General features: G+C 42.3%; 1 protein-coding gene across 2 annotated transcripts in view; it reads right to left on the reverse strand.

The window, feature by feature from the left end:
- The window catches only part of abcc2 (ATP binding cassette subfamily C member 2), a 125,007-nt gene that overhangs the window by 86,233 nt on the left and 25,375 nt on the right, over positions 1-13,399 (reverse strand). For both annotated transcript variants that reach the window (XM_066693957.1, XM_066693955.1), the window contains one exon: positions 4,834-4,899. In XM_066693957.1, coding sequence (XP_066550054.1) covers positions 4,834-4,899 — 66 coding nt within the window. The remainder of the gene's footprint in view (positions 1-4,833; positions 4,900-13,399) is intronic.

Raw genomic sequence — 13,399 nt, forward strand, 5'->3', positions numbered from 1 at the left:
AATTGTTAACAGTACTCAACAAATCTATTATTGCTCAATATTTTTATGCAAATTATTTTTGGATTTTTTTCGTAATTTATTTCACTATGTGTAAGAAATCTAAATCACTTTCTAGGGCACTTTCTTTTAGCAAGGTAGTCATTGAAATATGTCAGAATCAAGAGTCTATGAACATGATGTCTCTTCTGCTTCAAAGGGGAAACCCTTACCAAGCCAGTTTAAATAACTGCTGCTGAATATCTGTAGTGCTACCTATATTAGTATTTGTGTATGGCCTCTGGTGTAACTAAACTAATAATAAAAAACAGTATTTTAATTGAATTACAGTAACAGTCCCAGTCTAGCTTTCAGAATTCAGTATGTATACAGTTTTAAGAATATCAATTCCATGCCATGTAAAGAGATCAGTCTATATTCTAGACAACAGTGTCATACAGTACTGTGCAAAAGGTTTAGGCAGGTGTGAAAAAATGCTGTAAAGTAAGAATGCTTTCAAAAATATATATATATATATATATATATATATATAATAGATTATAGTTATCAATTAACAAAATGCAAAGTGAATGGAAGAAAAATCTTAATCAAATCAATATTTGGTGTGTACACTTGCACACAGTTTTTGAAGGAACTCGGCAGGTAGGTTGGTCCAGACATCTTGGAGAACTAACCACAGTTCTTCTATGGATTTAGGCAGCCTCAGGTACTTCTCTCTTTTCATGTAATCCCAGACAGACTCGATGATGTTGAGATCAGGGCTCTGTGGGGGCCATACCATCACTTCCAGGACTCCTTGTTCTTCTTTAGGCTGAAGATAGTTGTTAATGATTTTCGCTGTATGTTTGGGGTCATTGTCATGATGCAGAATAAATTTGAGGCCAATCAGGTGCCTCCCTGATGGTATTGCATGATGGATAAATATCTCCCTGTACTTCTCAGCATTGAGGAGACCATTAATTCTGACCAAATCCCCAACTCCATTTGCAGAAATGCAGCCCCAAATTTGCAAGGAACCTCCACCATGCTTCACTGTTGCCTGCAGACAATCATTAGTGTACTGCTCTCCAGCCCTTCGGAGAACAAACTGCCTTCTGCTAGAGACAAATATTTCAAATTTTGACTCATCAGTCCAGAGCACCTGCTGCCATTTTTCTGCACCCCAGTTCCTGTGTTTTCGTGCATAGTTGAGTTGCTTTGCCTTGTTGCCACGTCAGAGGTATGCAGGGTTTTTCCTGGCTCAGAATGGGCCTTTGGAGGGTGACTACGCACAACAGTAAGCATGATTGGTCCGTGTACAGTAAAGGCAATGAGTTACCTTATGACAGAAATCTATGCATTTTCTTGTTATTTCTGGACATTTGATAAACAAAAATGTCTATCATGGTTGAATCAATAAAAACCCAATAACAAAACAGGTTAAAATTGTATTACAACATTGGAAGGGTTTGAGGGGAGTGAGTTTGAGGGAGAGGGGTGTGGGGTTGGGAGAGGGGAGGCAGTCAGTTGTAGAGGTCACATCCTGCTTCAGAGCATTTCACCCTCCTCTTTTTATTAACTACATAAAAGGATCTGACATGGCCATGGTAGTATATTAGACTACCAACCACTGGAATAACTATATACAAGTTAAAAAGAAACAGGGAAACAGAATTCCAAACATCTAGCTTTTGAATATTGTCACTTTAGGCCTTACATAGACAAAGGCTATTCTTTACAAGAACTCCAGTCAATGTTGATGCAGTAACTCATCCCAGCCACCACACTGCCATGGCCTTTTATTCTAGCACTGTCAGTGGCTATCATAGTGCTGTAAACAGACACAGCATCTATGATTTGTATCTGAAGGGTAAGGTGTTTTATTTTTTGTGACAGATTCAATTTTTCTACTTTGTATTTGATTTTCTTGCTGTATCGCGTCTTTCTGCTCTGTCTGTGAATCGCGTCTATTCTGCCTTCCCCTTGTGTGAACTGTGAGCTCTCATACAAACACACAGCTGTGCGCAGCCTAACCTGCTCGGATATGGGCACAGGATGTGGGTAACAGGGCCTGGAATGCGGTCCTCCTCTCCCCTCTTGACCGGCACCAAAATAAACATACGCGTTCCTTAAAGGGCAGGTATCTCAGTACTGCTTATACGGAAATGGCCGTAACTAGGGTCATTGAAATGCTATTTTTTGGCAATGGTGATTTCCCTTTGGCGCTCGCTAAAACCTCTTTGGGGGTCGCCAGAAATTCCTCTATGCAGGAAAAACCCTGGGTATGGCTTTTTGGCCGCAAGTCTTCCATGAAGGCCACTTCTGACCAGACTTCTCCGGACAGTAGATGGGTTTACCAGGGTCCCACTGTTTTCTGCCAATTCTGAGCTGATGGCACTGCTGGATAGCTTCCGATTGCGAAGGGAAGCAAGCATGATTTGTCTTTCATCTGCTGCAGTAAGTTTCCATGGCCAGCCACTGCGTCTACGGTCCTCAATGTTGCCCGTTTCTTTGTGCTTCTTCAAAAGAGCTTTGACAGCACATCTGGAAACCCATCTGCCTTGACATTTCTGCTTGGGAGAGACCTTGCTGATGCAGTATAACTACCTTGTGTCTTGTTGCTGTGCTCTGTCTTGCCATGGTGTATGACTTTTGACAGTAAACTGTCTTCAGCAACCTCACCTTGTTAGCTGAGTTTGTCTGTTCCTCACCCAGTTTTATTCCTCCTACACAGCTGTTTCTGTTTCAGTTAATGATTGTGTTTCAATGTACATATTGAATTGATTAGCACCTGTTTGGTGTAATTGTTTAATCATACACCTGACCATATGCCTACAAAATCCCTGACTTTGTGCAAGTGTACCTAGAAGAATTGATGCTGTTTTGAAGGCAAAGGGTGGTCACACCAACTATGGATTTGATTTTGATTTTTCTTCTGTTCACTCACTTTGCATTTAGTTAATTGATAAATATAATCAATTAACATGTCTGTTTTTGAGCTGCCTAAAACTTTTGCACAGTACTTTATATGTGTTGTAGAATCCCCCCTTGGATTTGTGATACAGTTCTATTAGAATACTAGTCCTTCAGGAGATTCAACCTACATCCTACTCTATATTTGCTACATTTAGTGTAAAAATATATATACATACAAATACATACATACATGCATACACATATACAGAGAATGTAGGTTTGTATTTTGATGATTATAGTTAGAGATTCATAGCAAGATTTATTGCTTTGAATAATATATATTTGTTCTTACCTTAAACAAAACCTTATGTAATGTAGTCTTAAAACTATTGAAAATGCCCCTTTTTGCATATTTTCCCAATACAAATTGTTGGAATTCATTTGTAACCTGAGTGTTCTGTAACTGTAGTAAAACCTAAAAAAAGTTTAGGCACCACCACAGTAACCACAATATATTAGAAAGACTTATAAATAAGTAAATATTATAAATAAAATATTAGTATCACTTTAGATTGCGTGGCCCAATTTAATATTAAATTGATATTAAATTGAAAATGTATTAACATGAATTTACTTGATAGTTAAATTTAAAACAAAGTTAATGTAATATCTATCTATACAAAAAAACTTTGTCAACATGGAAAAAACAATGCCTTATGGGTACGATATTTCCACTTTAGATGGCTGGGTGATTTTGTAACTCTTTATTTTCATACTGATTTTTTTTTTGGCAAAGATAGATGTTACATAAATATTCTATTGATATTTATTAAGCATGTTAGTTAAATGTTAATAGGTTATCAATCGAATATTGATTTCATATTAAATTGGGCCATGTAAACAGTAAACTGCTATAATATTTTTCCTTGTGCCCTTGAGAACACACTCTTACCCTTTTTGTAAAAGCAATCAGCTTGTCTGTGCATCAAACAATTTAGCTTTAGACAGTAGCACACACAAGCTGCCACAGAAGCCCAATTTCAATCAGCAATATGGCAGTGTAGTAGTAGTTTGCTAGCTACAAAAACAAAACCTTGAAACTTTTTAAATTACATTTTAAAGTTTAGCATTACAACAACACTCTCTGTACAAACTGCCATATTAAATGTCAACAAGCGAAGGAAAGGAGTCACCCAGGAAACAAAACATGATTAAATAAAGATAATTGAAAACCATTGCTGGTGCACCCGATCCTCGTGATTTTACATGCATCAAAGCGTCTAGTAGAAGAAAATTGTATGCAGTCCAAGCAAGTGGGAAACAAAGGCATATGTACTAAGCTTTCACGATATATATCCCCCCATTGTAGTATATGGAATAACTACCACAAATCCCCACTAGTGGCATAAAAACACTGCTTTATCCTATGCTTTCCCGGCCCCCCAGAAGCTGCAATACACCTGCTTCAGCCTTATTTCTCGCAGCTCCCAGGGGCTGCACACTGCATGTTTAACCCTCCGGCTCCGCGCCTCCAGAAGCCAATATGCCCTTGTTTAAGCCTTACATATTGCAGCTTCCAGGTCCTGCACAAGGCATGCTTTAGCGCACCAGCTCCGCGCTTCCAGAAGCCACTATTCACTTGCTTTAGCCTTATTCTCTCAGTTGTGTGTGTAACAGTGCTGCATCTGTTGCCTTTCATTTAATCCCATGGAGAGGCAAATGGATAGGCTACATTTTAAATAAGCATAATAATACTATCATAGAGCAAATCAGTAGCGGGAAAAAGTCTACTTTCAGAGGGGGATCATCAGAGCAAAGGCTATTTGTGCTGGAATTCTTACAAATAGCTTTTTTTCTTGTGGATACTATAACCTTGCCCTTTTAATTTAGGCAAGAATAATGCAGAAGAAGAAATGCATTTCCAGTCATTATAAGTATTACCTTGATGCCATTGAGAATTTCATTCATGGTCTTCAGGCGTTTGTCTTTATACTCCATGTTTTTAATCTGAAAAAATATATACGTGTAATCAATATGATCAGCTGAAACACAATCCCTACCAAACTCACAGGGTTGATGTTGGCATGGCTTTACTTTGTACTTGGGTGTACATTTTGTGTCTTAGTCGGCTTTGACATACTCTTAATAATAATAATAATAATAATAATAATACTCTTAACGTTAGGTTATCTATCATAAACTCAGTTCCTTGAAATAGAAATATTAACCTTCGCTAATGGATTATTTCCCCTTTAAGATCCCAGAATTCTGAAGCATCTATGCCAAATCTCATGATAGTGGCCTGATTCCTACGTCACTGAGAATATAAAAGTGAGTAGGAGCAAAATGCAGCACCGCAGCAACCATGAAGAGTGATGTTTAACATATCTATTTTAGGGAACCGGAGTTATGATAGATAACCTTATGTTCCTTTCAAATACAAAATATGAACCTTCACTAACCATCAACTAACATGCTGAGCAACACCATGAACAATGAACATCTATTGACATGTATGTCGCATGCAGAGGACTCACCAGTCAGATGACAGTGGAGGGTGCAGATCCCCAGACTGCTCTCAACACTCTCGTTCCAGAAGCAGGGCGTTGAGCAGCCACAACAATCAGCCAATAGAATCTGGAGAATGTATGGTTAGTCGCCCAAACCACAGTGTTGCAGATGCCGAGGCCTCCATCTCGTTCTGGCACCAGAAAGTACTTTGAATAGAAGCCTTTGTGCATGTCGGAGGGGGGGGAATCATGTGAATAGCACGTCACAGAGTCAGAGGAGGCACAAGATGGTCCTCAGGGCAGCACTGAGAACACCCTCCTTTTTGAGATTGACTTTCCTTCCTGCCCAGACTCGAAAAAACGTTGAGGGATGCCGCTGGGACTGCTCCATGGAAGTGGGTACTCCTACACCTAGGTGGAGGGGAAGGGGATGAAGATGATGAAGAGGAGCTGCATGAGGTTGAGGCGAGGCAACTCCTGTGTTAATTGCCTTTGCTGGCCTACTCCCCATCCAAATGCCCGTCCCAAAGGATGGTCACCAGAGCGCCCCCACCTGCTGCACTCCCTATGACATTTCCTGGAGTGTCTCCTAGAGCGCTCCATAGAGCAGCACCAAGATCGACCGCATCAGGTCTAGGGATGCTCTATTCCACAGTCGGTCTCATGGTGGCTGGGGACACCGAGGACACAGACTGGTGCCGGGCCCAGCTGAGAAATGTCCTTCTCTGGAGCTTAGAGCAGTGTTCACAAGAGGAGGGGACTGTTAAAGCCTGGACTACATGTTCCTGTCCAAGGCAGTGCACGCATGCAAGTTCATGGCTGTCTGCAGAGGGCATATGTTTTGGACAGCTCTTGCAAGTGTGAAAAGTGTTGTCTGCCATTGTACACACACCAATGGGAGAACAAGCAAAAAGACGGGTTAAGCATGAACCAAGAACAGGGCTAGTTTTTTTTTTTTTTTTGTATATATATATATATATATATATACACTCACCTAAAGGATTATTAGGAACACCTGTTCAATTTCTCATTAATGCAATTATCTAACCAACCAATCACATGGCAGTTGCTTCAATGCATTTAGGGGTGTGGTCCTGGTCAAGACAATCTCCTGAACTCCAAACTGAATGTCTGAATGGGAAAGAAAGGTGATTTGAGCAATATTGAGCGTGGCATGGTTGTTGGTGCCAGACGGGCCGGTCTGAGTATTTCACAATCTGCTCAGTTACTGGGATTTTCACACACAACCATTTCTAGGGTTTACAAAGAATGGTGCGAAAAGGGAAAAACATCCAGTATGCGGCAGTCCTGTGGGCGAAAATGCCTTGTTGATCCTAGAGGTCAGAGGAGAATGGGCCGATTGATTCAAGCTGATAGAAGAGCAACTTTGACTGAAATAACCACTCGTTACAACCGAGGTATGCAGCAAAGCATTTGTGAAGCCACAACACGTACAACCTTGAGGCGGATGGGCTACAACAGCAGAAGACCCCACCGGGTACCACTCATCTCCACTACAAATAGGAAAAAGAGGCTACAATTTGCACAAGCTCACCAAAATTGGACAGTTGAAGACTGGAAAAATGTTGCCTGGTCTGATGAGTCTCGATTTCTGTTGAGACATTCAGATGGTAGAGTCAGAATTTGGCGTAAACAGAATGAGAACATGGATCCATCATGCCTTGTTACCACTGTGCAGGCTGGTGGTGGTGGTGTAATGGTGTGGGGGATGTTTTCTTGGCACACTTTAGGCCCCTTAGTGCCAATTGGGCATCGTTTAAATGCCACGGCCTACCTGAGCATTGTTTCTGACCATGTCCATCCCTTTATGACCACCATGTACCCATCCTCTGATGGCTACTTCCAGCAGGATAATGCACCATGTCACAAAGGTCGAATCATTTCAAATTGGTTTCTTGAACATGACAATGAGTTCACTGTACTAAACTGGCCCCCACAGTCACCAGATCTCAACCCAATAGAGCATCTTTGGGATGTGGTGGAACGGGAGCTTCGTGCCCTGGATGTGCATCCCACAAATCTCCATCAACTGCAAGATGCTATCCTATCAATATGGGCCAACATTTCTAAAGAATGCTTTCAGCACCTTGTTGAATCAATGCCACGTAGAATTAAGGCAGTTCTGAAGGCGAAAGGGGGTCAAACACAGTATTAGTATGGTGTTCCTAATAATCCTTTAGGTGAGTGTATATATATACAGTGAGGGAAAAAAGTATTTGATCCCCTGCTGATTTTGTACGTTTGCCCACTGCCAAAGAAATGATCATTCTATAATTTTAATGGTAGGTGTATTTTAACAGTGAGAGACAGAATAACAACAAAAAAATCCAGAAAAACGCATTTCAAAAAAGTTATAAATTGATTTGCATGTTAATGAGGGAAATAAGTATTTGATCCCCTATCAATCTGCAAGATTTCTGGCTCCCAGGTGTCTTTTATACAGGTAACAAGCTGAGATTAGGAGCACTCTCTTAAAGGGAGAGCTTCTAATCTCAGCTCGTTACCTGTATAAAAGACAACTGTCCACAGAAGCAATCAATCAATCAGATTCCAAACTCTCCACCATGGCCAAGACCAAAGAGCTGTCCAAGGCTGTCAGGGACAAGATTGTAGACCTACACAAGGCTGGAATGGGCTACAAGACCATCGCCAAGCAGCTTGGTGACAAGGTGACAACAGTTGGTGCGATTATTCGCAAATGGAAGAAACACAAAATAACTGTCAGTCTCCTTCGGTCTGGGGCTCCATGCAAGATCTCAATGATCATGAAAACAGTGAGGAATCAGCCCAGAACTACACGGGAGGATCTTGTTAATGATCTCAAGGCAGCTGGAGCCAAGAAAACAATTGGTAACACACTACGCCGCGAAGGACTGAAATCCTGCAGCGCCCGCAAGGTCCCCCTGCTCAAGAAAGCACATGTCCAGGCCCGTCTGAAGTTTGCCAATGAACATCTGAATGATTCAGAGAACTGGGTGAAAGTGTTGTGGTCAGATGAGACCAAAATCGAGCTCTTTGGCATCAACTCAACTCACCGTGTTTGGAGGAGGAGGAATGACCCCAAGAACACCATCCCCACTGTCAAACATGGAGGTGGAAACATTATGCTTTGGGGGTGTTTTTCTGCTAAGGGGACAGGACAACTGCACCGCATCAAAGGGATGATGGACGGGGCCATGTACCGTCAAATCTTGGGTGAGAACCTCCTTCCCTCAGCCAGGGCATTGAAAATGGGTCGTGGATGGGTATTCCAGCATGACAATGACCCAAAACACACAGCCAAGGCAACAAAGGAGTGGCTCAAGAAGAAGCACATTAAGGTCCTGGAGTGGCCTAGCCAGTCTCCAGACCTTAATCCCATAGAAAATCTGTGGAGGGAGCTGAAGGTTCGAGTTGCGAAACGTCAGCCTCGAAACCTTAATGACTTGGAGAGGATCTGCAAAGAGGAGTGGGACAAAATCCCTCCTGAGATGTGTGCAAACCTGGTGGCCAACTACAAGAAACGTCTGACCTCTGTGATTGCCAACAAGGGTTTTGCCACCAAGTACTAAGTCGAAGTGGTCAAATACTTATTTCACTCATTAACATGCAAATCAATTCATAACTTTTTTTAAATGCATTTTTCTGGATTTTTTTGTTGTTATTCTGTCTCTCACTGTTAAAATACACCTACCATTACAATTATAGACTGATCATTTCTTTGTCAGTGGACAAATGTACAAAATCAGCAGGGGATCAAATACTTTTTTCCCTCACTGTATATATATATATATATATATATATATATATATATATATACTGATCTGCCATAACATTATGACCACCTGCCTAATATTGTGTAGGTCCCCCTTTTGCCGCCAAAACAGTCCTGACCTGTCGAGGCATGGACTGCACTAGACCTCTGAAGGTGTGCTGTGGTATGTGGCACCAAGACATTAGCAGCAGATCCTTTAAGTCCTGTAAGGTGCGAGGTGGGGCCTCCATGGATCGGACTTGTTTGTCCAGCACATCCCACAGATGCTCAATTGGATTGAGATCTGGGGAATTTGGAAGCCAAAGTCAACACCTTGAACTCATGATTCATCAGACCAGGGCACCTTCTTCCATTGCTCCGTGGTCCAGTTCTGATGCTCACGTGCCCATTATAGGCGCTTTCGGCAGTGGACAGGGGTCAGCATGGGCACCCTGACTGGTCTGCGGCTATGCAGCCCCATACGCAACATACTGCTATGCACTGTGTGTTCTGACACCTTTCTATCAGAACCAGCGTTAACTTTTCAGCAATTTGAGCTACAGTAGCTCATCTGTTGGATCGGAACACCAGCCTGCCGGATCACCAGTGGCCAGCCTTCGCTCCCCATGTGCATCAATGAGCCTTGGCTGCCCATGACCCTGTCGCCGGTTCACCGCTTTTCCTTCCTTGGAACACTTTTGATAGGTACTGACCACTGCAGACCAGGAACACCCCACAAGAGCTGCAGTTTTGGAGATACTCTGACCCAGTCGTCTAGCCATCACAATTTGGCCTTTGTCAAAGTTGCTCAGATCCTTTCGCTTTTCCTGCTTCTGACACATCAACTTTGAGGACAAAATGTTCACTTGCTGCCTAATATATCCCACCCACTGACAGGTGCCATGATAACGAGATTATCAGTGTTATTCACTTCACCTCTCAGTGGTCATAATGTTATGGCTGATCGGTGTGTGTGTATATATATATATATATATATATACTCACGTAAGGGATTATTAGGAACACCTGTTCAATTTCTCATTAATGCAATTATCTAACCAACCAATCACATGGCAGTTGCTTCAATGCATTTAGGGGTGTGGTCCTGGTCAAGACAATCTCCTGAACTCCAAACTGAATGTCTGAATGGGAAAGAAAGGTGATTTAAGCAATTTTGAGCGTGGCATGGTTGTTGGTGCCAGACGGGCCGGTCTGAGTATTTCACAATCTGCTCAGTTACTGGGATTTTCACGCACAACCATTTCTAGGATTTACAAAGAATGGTGTGAAAAGGGAAAAACATCCAGTATGCGGCAGTCCTGTGGGCGAAAATGCCTTGTTGATGCTAGAAGTCAGAGGAGAATGGGCCGACTGATTCAAGCTGATAGAAGAGCAACTTTGACTGAAATAACCACTCGTTACAACCGAGGTATGCAGCAAAGCATTTGTGAAGCCACAACACATACAAACTTGTGGCGGATTGGCTACAACAGCAGAAGACCCCACCGGGTACCACTCATCTCCACTACAAATAGGAAAAAGAGGCTACAATTTGCACAAGCTCACCAAAATTGGACAGTTGAAGACTGGAAAAATGTTGCCTGGTCTGATGAGTCTCGATTTCTGTTGAGACATTCAGATGGTAGAGTCAGAATTTGGCGTAAACAGAATGAGAACATGGATCCATCATGCCTTGTTACCACTGTGCAGGCTGGTGGTGGTGGTGTAATGGTGTGGGGGATGTTTTCTCGGCACACTTTAGGCCCCTTAGTGCCAATTGGGCATCGTTTAAATGCCACGGCCTACCTGAGCATTGTTTCTGACCATGTCCATCCCTTTATGACCACCATGTACCCATCCTCTGATGGCTACTTCCAGCAGGATAATGCACCATGTCACAAAGGTCGAATCATTTCAAATTGGTTTCTTGAACATGACAATGAGTTCACTGTACTAAACTGGCCCCCACAGTCACCAGATCTCAACCCAATAGAGCATCTTTGGGATGTGGTGGAACGGGAGCTTCGTGCCCTGGATGTGCATCCCACAAATCTCCATCAACTGCAAGATGCTATCCTATCAATATGGGCCAACATTTCTAAAGAATGCTTTCAGCACCTTGTTGAATCAATGCCACGTAGAATTAAGGCAGTTCTGAAGGTGAAAGGGGGTCAAACACAGTATTAGTATGGTGTTCCTAATAATCCTTTAGGTGAGTGTATATATATATATATATATATATATATATATATATATATACAGTGAGGGAAAAAAGTATTTGATCCCCTGCTGATTTTGTATGTTTGCCCACTGACAAAGAAATGATCAGTTTTAATTTTAATGGTAGGTGTATTTTAACAGTGAGAGACAGAATAACAACAAAAAAATCCAGAAAAACGCATTTCAAAAAAGTTATAAATTGATTTGCATGTTAATGAGGGAAATAAGTATTTGACCTCTTCGACTTAGTACTTGGTGGCAAAACCCTTGTTGGTAATCACAGAGGTCAGACGTTTCTTGTAGTTGGCCACCAGGTTTGCACACATCTCAGGAGGGATTTTGTCCCACTCCTCTTTGCAGATCCTCTCCAAGTCATTAAGGTTTCGAGGCTGACGTTTGGCAACTCGAACTTTCAGCTCCCTCCACAGATTTTCTATGGGATTAAGGTCTGGAGACTCGCTAGGCCACTCCAGGACCTTAATGTGCTTCTTCTTGAGCCACTCCTTTGTTGCCTTGGCTGTGTGTTTTGGGTCATTGTCATGCTGGAATACCCATCCATGACCCAGTTTCAATGCCCTGGCTGAGGGAAGGAGGTTCTCACCCAAGATTTGACGGTACATGGCCCCGTCCATCGTCCCTTTGATGCGGTGCAGTTGTCCTGTCCCCTTAGCAGAAAAACACCCCCAAAGCATAATGTTTCCACCTCCATGTTTGACGGTGGGGATGGTGTTCTTGGGGTCATTCCTCCTCCTCCAAACACGGCGTGTTGAGTTGATGCCAAAGAGCTCGATTTTGGTCTCATCTGACCACAACACTTTCACCCAGTTCTCCTCTGAATCATTCAGATGTTCATTGGCAAACTTCAGATAGGCCTGTACATGTGCTTTCTTGAGCAGGGGGACCTTGCGGGCGCTGCAGGATTTCAGTCCTTCACGGCGTAGTGTGTTACCAATTGTTTTCTTGGTGACTATAGTCCCAGCTGCCTTGAGATCATTAACAAGATCCTCCCGTGTAGTTCTGGGCTGATTCCTCACCGTTCTCATGATCATTGAAACTCCACGAGGTGAGATCTTGCATGGAGCCCCAGACCGAGACTGGGAGACTGACAGTTATTTTGTGTTTCTTCCATTTGCGAATAATCGCACCAACTGTTGTCACCTTCTCACCAAGCTGCTTGGCGATGGTCTTGTAGCCCATTCCAGCCTTGTGTAGGTCTACAATCTTGTCCCTGACATCCTTGGACAGCTCTTTGGTCTTGGCCATGGTGGAGAGTTTGGAATCTGATTGATTGATTGCTTCTGTGGACAGGTGTCTTTTATACAGGTAACGAGCTCAGATTAGGAGCAGCTCCTTACCTGTATAAAAGACACCTGGGAGCCAGAAATCTTGCTGATTGATAGGGGATCAAATACTTATTTCCCTCATTAACATGCAAATCAATTTATAACTATTTTGAAATGCGTTTTTCTGGATTTTTTTGTTGTTAATTCTGTCACCTACCATTAAGATTATAGACTGATCATTTCTTTGTCAGTGGGCAAATGTACAAAATCAGCAGGGGATCAAATACTTTTTTCCCTCACTGTATATATTTTTTTGTATTATTTTATTATTGTCAGCTGACGTCAAGAACATCAAAGGCGATCTTCAGAACGTTGGGGCCGACGTTGACATGAAAGGTCTTCTCTGCCTTTGTACACACACCAATTAGAGGCACAAGAGAGAGAAAAAGCTCTGAATGGTAAAAAGAAAGCCAAGAGAAGAACTCTTACTAATCGTGGGCGGCGTGAAGAATTCTCAAGTCAATATTGCCGTTGAACGTCAACGTCGATAAGATATGTTAAATACATTCTTCGGGACAGGCATCTGGATGGACATATGTAAAATACCCTGACGACATTGGAGGCTCTAAAGCACATTATAGCGTGATCTGGTGTCAAGACCCTTAGATGCCAGAAACACTGACAGCATGTTGGTCAAAGTAATATGTTTGAGTGCAGCATGAGAGTTGACTCAGAGTGAC

This window comes from Amia ocellicauda, chromosome 20 (assembly GCF_036373705.1).
Source record: "Amia ocellicauda isolate fAmiCal2 chromosome 20, fAmiCal2.hap1, whole genome shotgun sequence".
NCBI lineage: Eukaryota > Metazoa > Chordata > Actinopteri > Amiiformes > Amiidae > Amia > Amia ocellicauda.